The following is a 15,358-nucleotide window of genomic DNA, read 5'->3' as shown; positions in this document are numbered from 1 at the left end:
ATTTCTCTCTCTTTGTTCTTCTACTTGCTTTTCTTGCATCCAACTTAAGTCTCCCCTTGTCGCCTAACTTGGCATTGTCTTTCCATTCTTCACCCCTTGCCTTATCTCCGGTATGGCTTTCCCTTCCCCCCCCTTCTTTTGACCTTGAGATTCTTCTTATTTCCTTTCGATACTTTGCACCTCGTTGCCACTTTGGCTCAAACTTGCAAAGGGCTTAAAGACCTTCTGCTAACAACTGCCGCATAGTTGTGCTTGTGGTCACTCGTGAGTCAGATTGCCATTGCTTTGGGCACTCTTCACTACCTCTCGACTGCAAAGGATGTAACCGTATTTTCATTCTATTCTCAAAAGTGCCGCGATTGCAAGTGACCTTGCCATCTTCATCGCAATATTACACCCACTTCCCCAACCACTTGTCTTGTCATCATGGCCACGGTGCTAGTTCAACAGCAGGCGCTGCACCACTCGACCCCTCCTTCTTCTCCAATTCCCCCAGCCTTGACTGTAAACCGACGGTCAAGTCCTATACCGAACAGACATATTCCAGTATGCCCCACAGGCCCTATTCCGACGTCTCAGCCTACCTCCAAATCCCGGCCCAGCGACCAGCCGTCCTCGCTTCTATCTCCTCCAGATGAGAGAATGCGCATTGGACAACCATCATCCCCTGCGGTATATGCCATCGACGGAGTCAAATTGGCGGCTGCGATCGCTCATCAAGCATCACAACCTTTACCCGACGCATCTTTGATGTTTCCTTGGCTTCATGGCCTGCATCGAGACAACCATCTGCAGCTACGATTCTTTTCAAGTCGCAAGCGACATGCTCGACATACTCCAAAATGCTGGCGAGGCCTAATGGTAGTTAAGCTTGGAGGTGACTTAAGCCAGTCACGCATCAAGGGCGCAGTGAGCGCCCATGAAGTGCTGGCACCTTCATCCCACTTCTTGATGGCGGATCCTCCCGAGGGATTCTCCGTCCGCAATTTCCAAATACAAACTGCCAAGTTGGCTGCAATGTCGGATATTGTTATTTATGCCGAAGATGATGACAGCCATAGCGGACTTGTTGAACTAGCCAACCAGTTTGCCAAGGCGCAGCGGTTATGGCGAACGAAAATGGATCCGCTGGAGGAGCGACCGACGTACAACACCTTCATTCTTGCCGGTTCGTTACTTCTCCTTGACTCCCTGTTCTTATGGACCATATGTTGACGTAATTCCCCAGACAAATTTTCCAAAGTTGCGGACAAACACCCAGAGATCATTGCTATCGATGCGGACGGCCAACCGACAGGCCACACTATGGATTTCGGTAACTTCAAATGAATCTTGGCGCGCCCGGAGTTTGTGCTAACAAATTGGTAGTCCAATGGGAGCAACTGGAGATGTCTACAATGTCCCGGGCATCCGAGATTTCGTCCAACGTTTGGCTCGGGTCTACCCCGGACTACTTCCAAAATGATGCCCTTGAGTCGCCAAAGGAAGATGGCTACGATCTGTTGATCGAAGCATGCGACATGGCCAATATCCCTGGTCCAAGGTTCCTCGCCATGCTCGACAAACAGATAGAGAGTGGTTCCCAGCGCATGGAGTTCCCTTCATCGGGATCTCTTGTGCTCCCATCGGGGAACACCCGAGAGGTTGAGGACATTGTTAACACCATAAGGTGGATCTACTATCTCGCACACCCAGAGACTTCATCGGAAGAGCTCGAAACCGATGGAGACGTTGTAATGACCAACTCAAATGGCAAACCCCGTAAGATTCTCATCCACTGTGCGGACGGTTATACCGAGAGTTCGTTGTTGGCTGTCGCGTACTTTATGTTTGCAGAAGGTGTGCCTGCCCATGAAGCCTGGCTTCGACTGCATTGCGAAAAGAAACGCAACTTCTTTGCCTATACGACAGACGTTGCTTTCCTACGCCACATTCAAGGACGTCTCTTACAGGAAAGCCCCGTAAATCAGTCGACGGATCTCTCGGAAATCGGGGATCCCCATTGGTTCCACAACATGGATGGCTCCTTCCCTAGCCGTGTCTTGCCATATCTGTATCTGGGCAATCTGAATCATGCGAACAACCCGGAACTTCTGTGGCAGCTTGGGATCAAGCGTGTGCTCAGTATTGGCGAGGCTATCAATTGGACAGATACGGATCGTGCCAACTGGGGACTTGATAATTTGATGTACATTGACAATGTCCAAGACAATGGCATTGATCCTTTGTTTCAGGAGTATGATCGCTGTTTGGACTTCATTGGTAAGTCCTCTACCCTTTGGAGCTTATTGTGGCTTCAATCTGCTAACATATGTACAGAAAAAGGAAAGCGCCAAGGCACAGCCACATTGGTTCATTGTCGAGTCGGTGTTTCTAGATCCGCAACTATTTGTATCGCTGAAGTCATGGGGTCCAAAAATCTCTCCTTCCCGCGTGCATAGTAAGATAATCTCAGTGAAGTCATTTAGTTGAGTCAACAATGCTAATTCATGATAGCTGCTTTGTCCGTGCAAGGCGACTCAACGTCATCATCCAACCTCATCTTCGATTTGTGTAAGTCTGTGTTCTTGTACTCTCATGCCCAACAAGGAAATTTTACTTACACTTATCTGCAGCTATGAGCTTCTTCAATGGGAAGAGCATCAAATGAAAACGAGAGGCCTGCCTGTCAAGCGAGAGCTTGAATGGGACACTGTTGCGCGTGAGATCGCTCTGCTCAACAAGCCCTATTCGAGACACTAAGAATAGCCTTCGGCTCCGAGGCTCGCTCCCAATCCGCACTATCATTATCAGAAGGGTTGCTTACTAGATAATACGGAATGGCCCTTCTTGTTACAAGCACAATCGCCAAAATAATGCACATCACTTCTCTACCGACTGCTTGAGGGTCAACACTCAGCCTCACGATGGCCCTAACACCAACCCCATTTTACTCTTAATGCGTGATTTTTTCACCTCAGCCATGCGAGATACTACCCACTACGAGACAATGACTTTGCAAGATTTCTACGAACTAGGGACGACCTCTTGATTGATCTTTGGCGCTCGGCGTTTTGAACACCTCAGGGCATGAGAGATGTTGTACCCACCATCCACGATGCAATGAATTCTGCTATGTCTGTTTGACCCGATATTTTGATTGTTCTCAGCCAACCCATCTTGTTGATCTTACTTCTCGATTTCACCCTTTTCTGTGTTTCTGCTTTCAATTTTCAGCTTTTGCAATTTTTTTTTTTCTGTCCTGTCCAGGAAGCAGGGATTTGCACTGCTGTTTCGGCCCACATCATTTACCAGCACTTCGCATGATACACTTCATCCTATCCAGGGGTTATGTCTTCATGCCGCGCTGCAAGTTTGAACTGGAGCTTTCGAGAAGATAATTGTGCATTTCTCAACATGCATATCCATTTTACCTCATTTTGCAGTCTCGATTTTCTTATCTTTCTCCCTCACCTTTTCCTCTTCTCTCAATCCCTTCCCTGTGACTTTGAATTATTTGTTATCTAGGGTTGGCGCGGACATGGCGTGGTTACAAGCTCGGCGATCACAGGCGTCTCTGCTTGTAATTCTAATGTTATTCTGCTGATCTGCACGTTGCACATCTTCGATTCGACCAAAGATCCGTAGTAAGATTTACATGAAAATCGAGCCAAACGCAGAAACGGGATTCCAACATGATCCCGAATCACTGATGTATGCCTTTAAATCCCCGCCGAGAAGCAGCCAGATACATTCGTTATTCATAAATCAATCGGTATTATACAACTGTATGATCTTAGGACACCCTCCACTCAACAGCGCTCAAACACCCGATACAGCCCCTTCAAATCTGCAACCTCAACCACACCCCGCAGCAACCGTGACGTGGCAACCAGCCGTGCTCGCAGAGCCGGGAAAACGGCATGTTCCAACATGCGAACCATCTGCGCACGGCGGGCCCTAACAAAAGTATCTTCGTCCTTCACACCAGAGTCACCGGCTACCACCGGTCCTTGCGTAGCCGACTCCCCCGACACGTCCTGGGCAACCTGCGGAAGAACCGGAAGCTGCTCAGGCGTGTAAAATGTAGCCAGCTCGCGCAAAAAAGTGCGGAAACAACCCTCCTCACTACCCCAGTCCACGTATGGTCCAAGCCTAAGCAGAAAACGAGGCAGTTTCGCCAGAGCTGGTAGATACCCCTTCAACAACAGCGGGATTGCGAGCAAGTCTCCGTGAGGACTGATCTGCAACGAAAAGTACTCATTCAGCATCTCGCGACGATCGACGAGCGTGCGTGCTATCATCTCCGGTGCGTTGGCGAAGATGGACTCGGCTTCTTCCTCGTTCGAATCGTAGTGTTCTTGCCGTTCTGCTTCTGCGGCGATTTTCAGAAGATCTACTAACTTCGGCGCTGGGTCGAGTCGGATGACCCCGAAGTTTCCGAAGTCGGTTAGGCCCACTTGGTAGAAGAATTCGTGGCATGCGAGTCCGTAGTCGATTAAATAGAGCTTCACGCCTGATTGGATCGCTGCGAGTCGGCGTCGCTCATCGACTAGTCCGACGTATGTGTGTGAAGCAAACATCTCTGTTAGTGTGTTGTGCATCTCGGAGCGGACGGAGGCTCGAAGATTCTTGACGGATGAGAGGGCGATTTTGAGGAGTTGGCGATCTGTTGTTTCGTACTGGAGGCCGTCGTCTAGGATTGATATCGCTGGGGCGTCGGTTTCTGCGGGTGCCTCTGGGTTGGATGGGTCGCGAGGTGAGGCTGTGGCTGGGCCTAGCATTGCTGTGATTTTGCGGACTTTGGAATCTGTTCGGATGAGGTTGTTTTCGTAGGGTCTCTCTGTCGTTGCCGGTGTTTTGGGTGTCGCTCCGACTTTTGTTACCTCACTTGTTCCCACGTGGGCTGGTGTTCCTTGATTGTGTTGTAGGGATTCGATGGTCTGCACGCCAGGTAGGAGGCTTTGTGTTAGGAATGTGCGACTCGAGTCCACCTCAGCCAGCTTGGATCGGATTTCGGTGCAGACAATCTCGATGATCTCATCTTCATTTAGAAAATTCACCTCACGCTTAGTCGGGTGTACATTGACGTCGACGCGGTTAGGCTCGATCTCGAGATCAAGATAGACGAAAGGGTGGCCGCCCTTGGGCAAAAAGGCAGAGTATATCTGTTCAACTGCACGCTTAACAGCAGTTGACTCCACTGCGCGGTGATTGATAAAAAGTAGAATCACTGTCTTCTTGACATGATAGTTGGCGTTGGTAGCCAAGCCGCATGCGCGAAATCCGAACTTTTTGTCCTCCATTTTGAATTCAACAACCTCGTTCGCCACGGCACTGCCGTGGATCTGGCGGATCCGGTCGACAGTATTTGCGCTAGCTTGAGTCGAGATGCTCACACCGGAGTCTCCGTGCTTGCGGCACGAGAAAGCGACTCCTGAGCAATGCACTGCATACCGGCCGACGACATCGAGAATTTTGGCATATTCCTCGCTTGCAGAGCGGAAAGCTCTCCGTCGAGTGGGAACGTTATAAAAGAGGTCCTCGACCTTGGGCTTTGTTAGCTTGAAAGCATGCAATTTATTCTTCTGATTAACTTGCGGTGATTTGAGTTCCTCCTCGGCCAGCCGTTGCTTTGGGTGCCGAATTCTGGCCTGGCTTTGCCGGTATCAACTTGCCATCTCCGTAATGTGCTCGCCAAGCGCAGCTAGATCCAGCGGTTTTCGTTGTAACAGTTAGATGTGCGATGTGACTGATACTAGCTAGAGCTTCACCGCGGAACCCGTATGTTCCAATGGAGGTCAGATCTTCGAACTCCTTGAGCTTAGATGTTGTAAATCTCTCGCAAAGAATGGGGAGGTCATCTCGCTAGATAGGGTCAGAGACAGCTGGTGTAGCATTAAATATTACCTACATCAATTCCATGGCCATTATCAGTGATCTGGAGGAGCTTCAGGCCCCCTTCCTTAACAAGGACTTCAATGGAGGTGGAGCCAGCGTCGACAGCGTTTTCGATGAGCTCCTTTAGCGCGTGCATTGGAGCAACAATAATCTCCCCAGCAGCAATTTTGTTTACGACATCAGGATCCAAAGCCTGTATGGAACATTAGTACTTGTTCTATATGATAGTAATGATAGTATATGATGGGATTCATGTGCACGTGTTACCTTGATTTTCTTTGGTTTAGGGGGCTCCGGAGGCTCATTTTCCTCTGCTGCACGTTTGGTGCCTCGTTGATCGCTAGCTTCAACATTCTTATCGTCTTTTTCCATCATGGATTTCAGATATCAGGAGAAAATTCCGCGAGAAAATGAATTGCGAAGTGCGCGTAGTTGAAGAAAAGGCAAAGATTCGATAAGGCGATAAGAGAGCACAGGCGTCATTGTTTTGTGGAGATCATTTGCTCCGCTGTATTCTTCCTCTCGCGATAAATATGCAACAGTTCAGTTGCATTTGTCCTCTACATATATTCGTTGCCTAGATGTCATAAAGGTAACCCCGGAGCTCACGGAGCTTGCTCTTGTTCATCCCAGGCGCACTTCATGAGCCGTGAAAAGATGCCCCTTCGGGCTGATGAAGAGATGGGCAAGAAAGATGACGACCATCGACCATCTGATCAAGCGCGTTTCCTACCTCGGCAACATCGAGCAATGCCTCGACCTCGCCGAATATTCTTCGCTATATTTGTGCTTGTTCTCGTCTACGAGTTCTTCAAGCACATGCCAACGGACCTGCCACCCGCCGCGGATCGGTTTGACCCTACGATTGCGAGGCTACGAGAAGAAACCATTACCAGATTGGGTGGCTCAGTTAAGCCACATTCATTTCCCAAGCCAGACGCTATGCTGTCGGACAATTTACCACCAGCCAAGGTGCTAGAGTCGAATCGAAAGGTTGAAACCTACGATGGGATGATCAAGTTCTACGAGTTGGCCCAATCTCTTCCTCCTTATAAGTATTCGCAGATGGCCTCCAGCCGTGCAGTTTTGTTTGCAGCGTCAAGTCTCCACAGTGTGTCTGATCTCTTGCCTCTCGCATGTCGGATGGCTAGTCAGCAGCTGAACTATGTGCATTTCACCCTGATGGGAAAGGAGGAAATTTCAATTGAAGGAGTGAAGGAAGTTAATGGAATCAGAGAAAACGAATGCCCGATGACATGGCACGGTATGAGCTTCAGATCGTGATAGCCGAACGCATTTTGCTGACTTGGCGATAACTAACAGATGCTCGGCCGGACTATGCACCCATATCTACCGATGACCGTATGAAGCGGTCCGTGATAGGAGGATTGCAAAACATCCAAACCTATATCAGCCCCGAAGTTACCATCACACAAGGTCAGAGGTGGGAGGATATCTTTTTCTGGGACGGGATCGAGGCCTACTCTCGAGAAAATGGTATCCCTCACGTTGCTCTCTCTGCTGCTTCCAGAGATCTTATGTGGATAGCGTCACTGGATAGCAAATCTCTTCGATGTAAGATATTTCCCTGTCTTTGGTGTATCGTGACCGGAGATGCTGACCATGCGTGCAATAGCGTGGAATAAGATCCAAATCGAAATGGTGGTGCATGCCCCCTCGGAGTCCTCTGGGTCTTTGATCAGGCTTATAAAGTCATTGGATGCAGCCGACTTCTTAGGATCGGCTCCAAGCTTGACAATAGAGCTCCCTCAGCGGGTAGATCCTCAGTTGCTTCAATTTCTACAGCGTTTGGGCGGGTTGAACCAGCTTTCTGGCCGAATCACTATTCGGCGGCGCATTCAACCGCATGACATGAATACAGTTGAATCATCGATTCGAACTGTGGAGTCTTTCTATCCACGGGACCCTGAGGTGACACATCTGCTTCTGCTATCTCCACAGACCGAACTCGCACCCTCATTCTATCACTACCTGAAGTTTGCTGTACTGAACTACAAACAGTCTTCCCGAGCAAAGCGCGTATTTTCCAATATGATCGGCATCTCACTTGAACTTCCATCATCCAAGCCCACGACGGATAGCCAATCTTTCACCCCACCGCCCATGACCGTTGAAGGCAAAGAACAGTTTCTCCCTTCATTCCTCTGGCAGTCCCCTAACAGTAACGCAGCTTTGTACTTCGGTGATGCGTGGGCGGAGTTCCATTCCTTCATGGCTCAACGGCTGTCGACTCTGCAATCGGAGAACTCTCAAACTAAGATATTATCGGAGAGGTTCCCGGCTTTTATGGAACACATGCTCGAGATGATCCGCGCCAAAGGATACTATCTCCTATACCCGTCCTTCCCAGGTATTAAATTCTCTTCAATTGCCACAGTGCACACCGAGCTATATCAGCCCCCAGAAGAATTCGGAAACAGTAACCCCTCAACCTCGGTTGAAGAAGCTACTCAAGTCTCTCGTGATCCTACTCAACCGCTTGCCGGTGGGATTTCCACCGGCTTGGGGTCTGTTGGAAGACCGCTGAACCGCGCATCAACTATCATGCCACTTCTTGACTTGTTCTCTTCGGGTCTTCCCGATCTTGATGATTTGCCTTTGCTTTCATACGATGGAGAGGGATTAACGGCTGAGGCATACACCAAACAGACGGAACAATACGCCAGACAGTTTCGAACTCATTTTGGAGGATGTGCCAGGGATGGCGAGATTGTTGAGACCTCAACAGACCCATTATTTTGCATTCAAGTATGAATTTCTGGCCAAAAAACCAGGATCCGAATTGTCATTTCTACGGCAAATTTTCCAAACTCTAGACACATAAGAGCAGTTGGCCGCTCTCGCAGCCTCTGTCCTTGACGATGTAAGACTTCAACATTTCATTCTACCTGGCCCCTGATTATCTTAAGGACGGTGGTATATGGAAGAACATACCGGCTTGTTTTGTTGGGAATACTTTGAAGTCAGAGCTATGAGGATTCGAGTCATAGACCTGAAGTCGTAGCATTGCAAACCCAAAACAATGACGAGGGCCTTCCGCAGGGCTTGGCACCTTATGTAATCCAATTTCGGAGCTGCACCAGACCGAGCTCTGCTTCTCCATCACCAGCTTACAATCCACTTCCATTACACTTTGCTTGCAGAATTTCATCTGTTTCTGCTTTGTAACACTATCTTCTGCTCATCTGCTTGATACAGATATCTCCTACGCCGCTTCGATTTCCCCCCGACTTGGTCCCCAGCTACCATCAGAAATGGCCAACGAGGGCGAACGGCCAACCTCCGCCGACAAGGGCAAGGGCAAGGTTGATGATGTTCGCGAGTTGAACGGAAAGAACACCGAAAATGGCGAGAAGCCAGCAGACGAAAAGAAGAAAGATGAGGCATCTCCAGATGGTACGCTGCGATAAGGCATTTCCCGGGCTCTCGCAACGGAGCATGTGGTTTCTCTCAAGAGTCTGAGATAGCACTCACAGCAACATGCTAACGAAAAAATTCATAGATGAACTCAGTGAAGAAGATCAGCAATTGAAAAACGAACTTGAGATGCTCGTTGAGCGGTTAAAGGTACCGTCACTCTCCTGTTCCATGCGCATAGCACAATGACGTTGATTATCTTCTTTCTTTTCAATAGGAACCCGATACCTCTCTCTACGGGCCTGCTTTGGACGCAATCAAGAACTTTATCAAGACGTCTACATCCTCCATGACAGCTGTTCCTAAGCCTCTCAAGTTCCTCCGACCGCATTATGATGACCTAGCAGGGCTATACGAGAAATGGGCCGCAGGCCCTGTTCAGGTTGGTTCCACAGTGTTTCCGTCGTTTTGTGCCGATCTAATGATACTATGTTTCTAGAACTCGTTGGCTGATATGCTGTCTGTGCTTGGAATGACTTACGGAGATGAAGAAAAGCTGGAGACCATCAAATACCGCCTGCTGGCCAAATCGGAGGACCTTGGCTCTTGGGGTCACGAGTATGTCCGACATCTCGCATTGGAAATCGGACAGGAATATCAGAACCGTTTGAACGCAGACCAGGACACTCAGGATCTAGTGGATCTTGCATTGTCGCTCGTGCCTTATTTCCTGAGTCATAACGCTGAAGCCGATGCGGTTGATCTCATGAGCGAACTGGAAATTATCGAGGATATCCCCCAATTCGTTGATGAGAACACATACGCTCGGGTCTGCTTGTATATGGTCAGCATGGTCAATCTGCTCACTTACCCTGAAGACCAGCAATTCCTTCGAACCGCCCACGGAATCTACGTCCGCTACAACAAGCTTTCGCAAGCGATCGTGCTCGCTATCCGGCTGAACGACACCGATCTTATCAAGAGTGACATTCACGCTACGACTGACAAGGCTTTGAAGAAACAGATGGCCTTCCTTGTCGCCCGTCAGCAGATCTGGCTCGACCTCCCGGCCGAGGATGAAGAGGGAGAGGCCTTGGCTGATTGCCTCAACAATACTTCCATTCCGAAGCACTTCAAATCTCTGGCTAAGGAACTCAACATTCTGGACCCCAAGATGCCAGAGGACATCTACAAGACACATCTCGAGAGCAGTCGCGGAGCCGGCCTCACCAATCTTGATTCGGCACGACACAACTTGGCCAGTGCCTTTGTCAACTCGTTTGCTAACGCTGGCTTTGGTGAAGATAAGATGATGCTAGTGGAGGGTGACAAGGGCCCATGGGTGTGGAAGACCAAGGATGATGGCATGCTTTCTACAACTGCCTCGCTGGGTATGCTGCTACATCGTGATGTCGATGATGGGTTGGATAAGATTGACAAGTTCACCTACGCGCAAGAAGACCAGGTCAAGGCTGGTGCACTGCTCGCCATTGGTATCCTGAACTCTGGCGTCCGACTTGACTCCGACCCCGCCCTTGCCCTCTTGAGTGACGCTGAAAACATCGAGGCAAAGAACGTGCCGATGAGAGTTGCGTCCATCATGGGTCTTGGTCTGGCATACGCCGGTTCCAACAAGGAAGAACTGCTTGAGGTTCTCCTACCGATTGTGGAGGACGCCTCACTCGACATGCAGCTGTCTGCCATGGCAGCAGTCTCACTGGGTCTCATCTTTGTTGGTTCATCAAATCACCAGGTTAGCGAGGCAATCGCGACGACCTTGATGGATGAAGAGCGTCAGAAGCAGCTTAAGGACAAGTGGACGAGGTTTATGGCCCTTGGTCTGGCGCTTCTGTACTTTGGCCGCCAAGAGGAGGTTGATGTCATCCTTGACATCCTCAAGGCAGTTGACCACCCAATGGCAAAGCCCACTTCAGTCCTTGCCTCAGTATGCGCTTGGGCAGGCACTGGTACAGTGCTCAAGCTACAAGAGCTTCTGCATATCTGTAATGACATAATTGAAGAGAAGGAGGAAAACAAGGGCGATGAGCTTGTTCAGTCGTACGCTGTCCTCGGCCTGTCTCTTATTTCTATGGGCGAGGATGTCGGACAGGATATGATTCTCCGCCAGTTTGGTCACCTCATGCACTACGGATCTAGTAACATTCGCCGAGCAGTTCCCCTAGCTATGGGCTTGATCAGCCCTAGCAACCCACAAATGAAGGTTTACGATACACTGTCCCGTTACAGTCACGACAATGACAACGATGTTGCTATTAATGCCATCTTCGCCATGGGTCTCTGTGGCGCTGGTACCAACAATGCCCGCATCGCACAGCTTCTTCGGCAATTGGCTAGCTACTACCATCGCGACCAGAACTCACTATTCATGGTTCGAATCGCCCAGGGTCTCCTCCACATGGGCAAGGGCACCATGACGCTTAACCCCTTCCACACCGACCGACAGGTCCTTTCCCGTGTCTCAGCAGCGGGTTTGCTTACTGTGCTTGTATCACTCATTGATGCCAAGCAATTCATCCTCGCTGAACACCACTACTTGCTTTACTTCCTCATTACCGCCATGTTCCCCCGTTTCCTTATTACCCTCGATGAGGACCTCCAGCCACTCACTGTCAACGTCCGTGTCGGCCAGGCTGTTGACGTGGTCGGCCAGGCAGGCCGCCCTAAGACCATCACTGGATGGCAGACTCAGAGCACACCGGTCCTTCTGGCCCACGGTGAGAGAGCCGAGCTTGAGGATGAGCAGTACATCCCTCTGAGCAGCACTCTCGAAGGCTTGGTTATCTTGCGCAAAGTAAGCATCCTAATCTCAGATTCAAATTTCCCGCTTTAACCCATCTTCCAGAACCCGGACTACGAAAACCCCGAATAAGCAAGCTAGGCTAGATATTCCCCGATTTACATCCATTGCTCGCAACCAGCGGGACTCGTATAGTGGTCGGGTTATCGTTGGATCTAATGTATTCAGAACGAATGAAGAATAGCATGGATTTATTTAACGATTTTTTTTTTTACATGTTCGCCTTCTGCTACACTTGCTTTTCTATGAGCATACTACTCATTTTGAACTTTGGTGGAGATCTGAAGCATGTTGTACGAGTGGACACTCCTCTTGAATTTGTCGCTTGAAAAATATCCGGCCAGAACGTTGTAACTATTGCTTGATGCTGTCCAAAGGTGAAGCTATCAAGGTTCTCATCCAGGATAGGAAACAGGGCTTAGGGCTAGGTTCTTATCAACTTTTTTCCTCCGCCGCATCGTTGACTGGTCCAACTCGCCTCGAAGTTCTGGTTTCCAACGAATTAATTTAGGGAATTGGAAGAAAGTGAACAGCTCCCTCGCTTCCTCGCAACCATGAAACTCGATGCTAAGGCTATTCGTTACCTCACCAACGAGGATTTCCGAGTTCTTGCAGCGGTACTTATCGGCCCCTCCTCTTGGGTTTACCCCGCGACGTTCTTTCTTCGGGGGATGTTCTGCCGCGCATTCTTCATTGACTAACACGTGAACTGTCTTAGTGTGAAGCTGGCAGCCGAAACCATGAGGTTGTTCCAACACCGTTAATTTCGCAACTTTCGGGCCTCCGGGGCGGCAGCGGTGTCAACCGTGCAATCTCAAATCTCGCGAAAATCAACTTGATTGCAAAAGTCAAGAATGCCAAGTGTATGTATTCCGTTAGTCTCTGCATCTAGTTTGACCACTAACACAAGTAATATAGATGACGGCTACCGACTCGCATACGGAGGATTGGATTATCTTGCGCTGAACGCGCACCAAAAGTCAAAGGTCGTCTACTCGGTTGGTAACCAAATCGGCGTGGGAAAGGAATCAGACATCATCGTGGTTGCAGAAAGCAGCGGAGCGCAGCGAATTATGAAAATCCACCGTCTCGGCCGTATCTCGTTCCGAACAGTCAAGACAAATCGTGACTACCTACGACACCGCAGCTCAGCCTCATGGATGTACATGTCCCGATTGGCAGCAATGAAGGAGTTCGCTTTCATGAAGGCTCTTCGTGAGAATGGATTCTCCGTCCCCGAACCCATCGCCCAGAACCGACACACCATCGTTATGAGTCTGATCGACGCTTTCCCTCTGCGCCAAATCTCAAAAGTCGCCAACCCCGCCGGGCTATACTCCGAGCTTATGAACATGATCTTGGATCTTGCGCGATATGGTCTGATCCACGGTGATTTCAACGAGTTCAATATCCTTATCAAGGAAGAGCTAGACTCCGAAATGAAAGGCAAAGAGCTCACTGAGGAAGAGGAAGATGAGCATATTCGGCTAGTCCCAGTTCTCATTGATTTCCCCCAGATGTTGTCTGTCGACCATGTTAACGCTGAAATGTACTTCGACCGTGATGTGGAATGTATCAAACGATACTTCAAGCGCAAGTTCCACTTCGTGAGCGACTCAAAGGGCCCTACTTTCGCCGAGGCTAGAAAAAAGCTCCTTAAGAATCCTGGCAAACGTCTGGATGTCGAAGTCGAAGCCTCTGGTTTCTCGCGCAAGATGGCCCGTGAGCTCGAGGCTTATATGGCAGAGGTGGGAGTCAAAGGAGATGGCGAGGCTTCAAAGGACAGCGATGATGATGAAGAAGAAGAAGAAGAAGAAGATGAGGAGGAGGAAGAGTCTGAAGCCGAGGGGGCCAATGATGCCTACGAGACCAAGTTTTCCGAAGATGTCGATGACAGCACCAAGCGGTTAGAAAAACTTCAAGTTTCGGGATCGGTGGAGCAATAAGGGAAACAAAGCTGGGCTTTTTTTAATGACTATTTACGATGAATAAAACATGTAATATAGGGTTCAAAATTTTCTACCAAGGAGTGTTTTCTAGAATACCCAAAGTTTTCGTCTAGGAAATCTCCCAAAAAAAAGTACCTAAAACAATACCAAGCACACAGCCAATATCCAAATCTCAACTGATTGTCTAACACTTGCTGTTGCGTCGCTCAGTTATATTCAGGTCATGTGACCAGATCGGCCAATGCAGTTTTGGTGCGCGGTCCGCAAGCACCTCCAACCCCCAGATTCCTCCACTCAACAACACGATGGTGCGTCTCAGCAGTGTTCAAGGGAAAGCCCTTCGCCGCCTGCAAAACCAGGCTGGTATCCAGCAACCCCCCAAAACCAAATGGCCCAGCGTCGTCGGCAAGCCTGTGTACCTGTACGTTACCCAAAATTTCCTAGAACCCGAACTCCGCTTGATCAAAACAACATCTCAGCGGACTTAACCGGCTCAATTGGACAATTGCCACAAAACCAAATCATATGAGCTAATTTCTCGCCTCACTAGGCCTGAATTCCGCGTCGCTCTCGTCCGAACTCCCAACCTCACCCCCAGATATGCTCAATTCCGCGTCCCCCTCAACTTCAACAAGTTCGACCTCCGCAGCTACCTGTGGCACTTATACGGAGTCGGAACCCTCAGCATCCGCAGTTACGTTCAGGCACAACCAATCACACGAATTTCGCGCGATGGCAAGGGTTTCGGCCCGTGGCGCCGACCTAAGTCGCAGAAGCGTATGACCGTTGAATTGAAGGAGCCCTTCGTGTACCCCCAGGAACCGAAAGACCTAACCCCGTATGTGATGTCCACCCTTAATTTTCTCGTTCCTTTCAAGCTCCCACTCTTCTGTCTTCCCTGCCTGTATTCCAAATGCTACACATGCCACCTTCAATCAAACTGAACATCCTAACTGACCAATTTCCACCAATAGCTGGGAGCATGAAAGCTGGGCAAAGGCCGAGAAGTTCCAGATTGACCTACAAGAAAAGGAGAACCCCAAGCCGAACAAGGGTGAACAGCCCGATCGCGAGTTGCGCGAAGCCTACAAAGAGCAGGCTAAGGCGCTGCTCGAGAACAAGGAGACATGGAGACCGACCTGGAAGGCTTTGGGCTTGGAGCCATACCAGGCGGCTAAAAATGGCGCCTTCGCCCCCGCTTCCACGCTGCCAGCTTGGTTTGCCAAGGGGCGGAAGCACGGAGCGCGGTGATCGTTTTTGATGGGATTCCTTGCATTGTTCTGAATGGTTTTGGTTTTCTCCTTCCATTGGAGAAAATTGGTGTTTCTTGCTC

General features: G+C 49.6%; 6 protein-coding genes across 6 annotated transcripts; 5 read left to right on the top strand and 1 right to left on the bottom strand.

The window, feature by feature from the left end:
- Positions 1–426: 426 nt before the first annotated feature.
- On the top strand, positions 427–2,742 carry Pdw03_8101 (Protein tyrosine phosphatase Pps1, putative; the record flags this gene model as incomplete). Its single annotated transcript, XM_014677753.1, has 6 exons — positions 427–1,168; positions 1,229–1,315; positions 1,369–2,262; positions 2,320–2,440; positions 2,497–2,553; positions 2,616–2,742. 6 exons carry the CDS (start codon positions 427–429, stop codon positions 2,740–2,742), a joined length of 2,028 nt encoding a protein of 675 aa, XP_014533239.1.
- A 1,049-nt stretch (positions 2,743–3,791) lies between these two features.
- Pdw03_8100 (DNA mismatch repair protein, C-terminal) lies at positions 3,792–6,255 on the bottom strand (the record flags this gene model as incomplete). Its single annotated transcript, XM_066101868.1, has 4 exons — positions 3,792–5,528; positions 5,581–5,847; positions 5,894–6,073; positions 6,148–6,255. 4 exons carry the CDS (start codon positions 6,253–6,255, stop codon positions 3,792–3,794), a joined length of 2,292 nt encoding a protein of 763 aa, XP_065956951.1.
- Positions 6,256–6,522: 267 nt separating this feature from the next.
- Pdw03_8099 (armadillo-type protein) lies at positions 6,523–8,655 on the top strand (the record flags this gene model as incomplete). Its single annotated transcript, XM_014677751.2, has 3 exons — positions 6,523–7,144; positions 7,204–7,455; positions 7,517–8,655. The coding sequence occupies 3 exons, from the start codon at positions 6,523–6,525 to the stop codon at positions 8,653–8,655; spliced, it is 2,013 nt and encodes a 670-aa protein (XP_014533237.2).
- Positions 8,656–9,155: 500 nt separating this feature from the next.
- Pdw03_8098 (26S proteasome regulatory subunit Mts4, putative) lies at positions 9,156–12,148 on the top strand (the record flags this gene model as incomplete). Its single annotated transcript, XM_014677750.1, has 5 exons — positions 9,156–9,297; positions 9,404–9,468; positions 9,536–9,700; positions 9,758–12,070; positions 12,122–12,148. 5 exons carry the CDS (start codon positions 9,156–9,158, stop codon positions 12,146–12,148), a joined length of 2,712 nt encoding a protein of 903 aa, XP_014533236.1.
- Positions 12,149–12,630: 482 nt separating this feature from the next.
- On the top strand, positions 12,631–14,022 carry Pdw03_8097 (RIO1 family protein kinase, putative; the record flags this gene model as incomplete). Its single annotated transcript, XM_014677749.2, has 3 exons — positions 12,631–12,693; positions 12,795–12,939; positions 12,995–14,022. 3 exons carry the CDS (start codon positions 12,631–12,633, stop codon positions 14,020–14,022), a joined length of 1,236 nt encoding a protein of 411 aa, XP_014533235.2.
- Positions 14,023–14,330: 308 nt separating this feature from the next.
- On the top strand, positions 14,331–15,276 carry Pdw03_8096 (RIO1 family protein kinase, putative; the record flags this gene model as incomplete). The annotated part of the gene is made up of 3 exons (XM_066101867.1): positions 14,331–14,446; positions 14,576–14,863; positions 15,000–15,276. 3 exons carry the CDS (start codon positions 14,331–14,333, stop codon positions 15,274–15,276), a joined length of 681 nt encoding a protein of 226 aa, XP_065956950.1.
- Positions 15,277–15,358: the final 82 nt, after the last annotated feature.

The sequence above is a fragment of the Penicillium digitatum genome, chromosome 3 (assembly GCF_016767815.1).
Source record: "Penicillium digitatum chromosome 3, complete sequence".
NCBI classification, from domain to species: domain Eukaryota; kingdom Fungi; phylum Ascomycota; class Eurotiomycetes; order Eurotiales; family Aspergillaceae; genus Penicillium; species Penicillium digitatum.
This window is presented reverse-complemented; position numbering and strand designations above follow the sequence as displayed.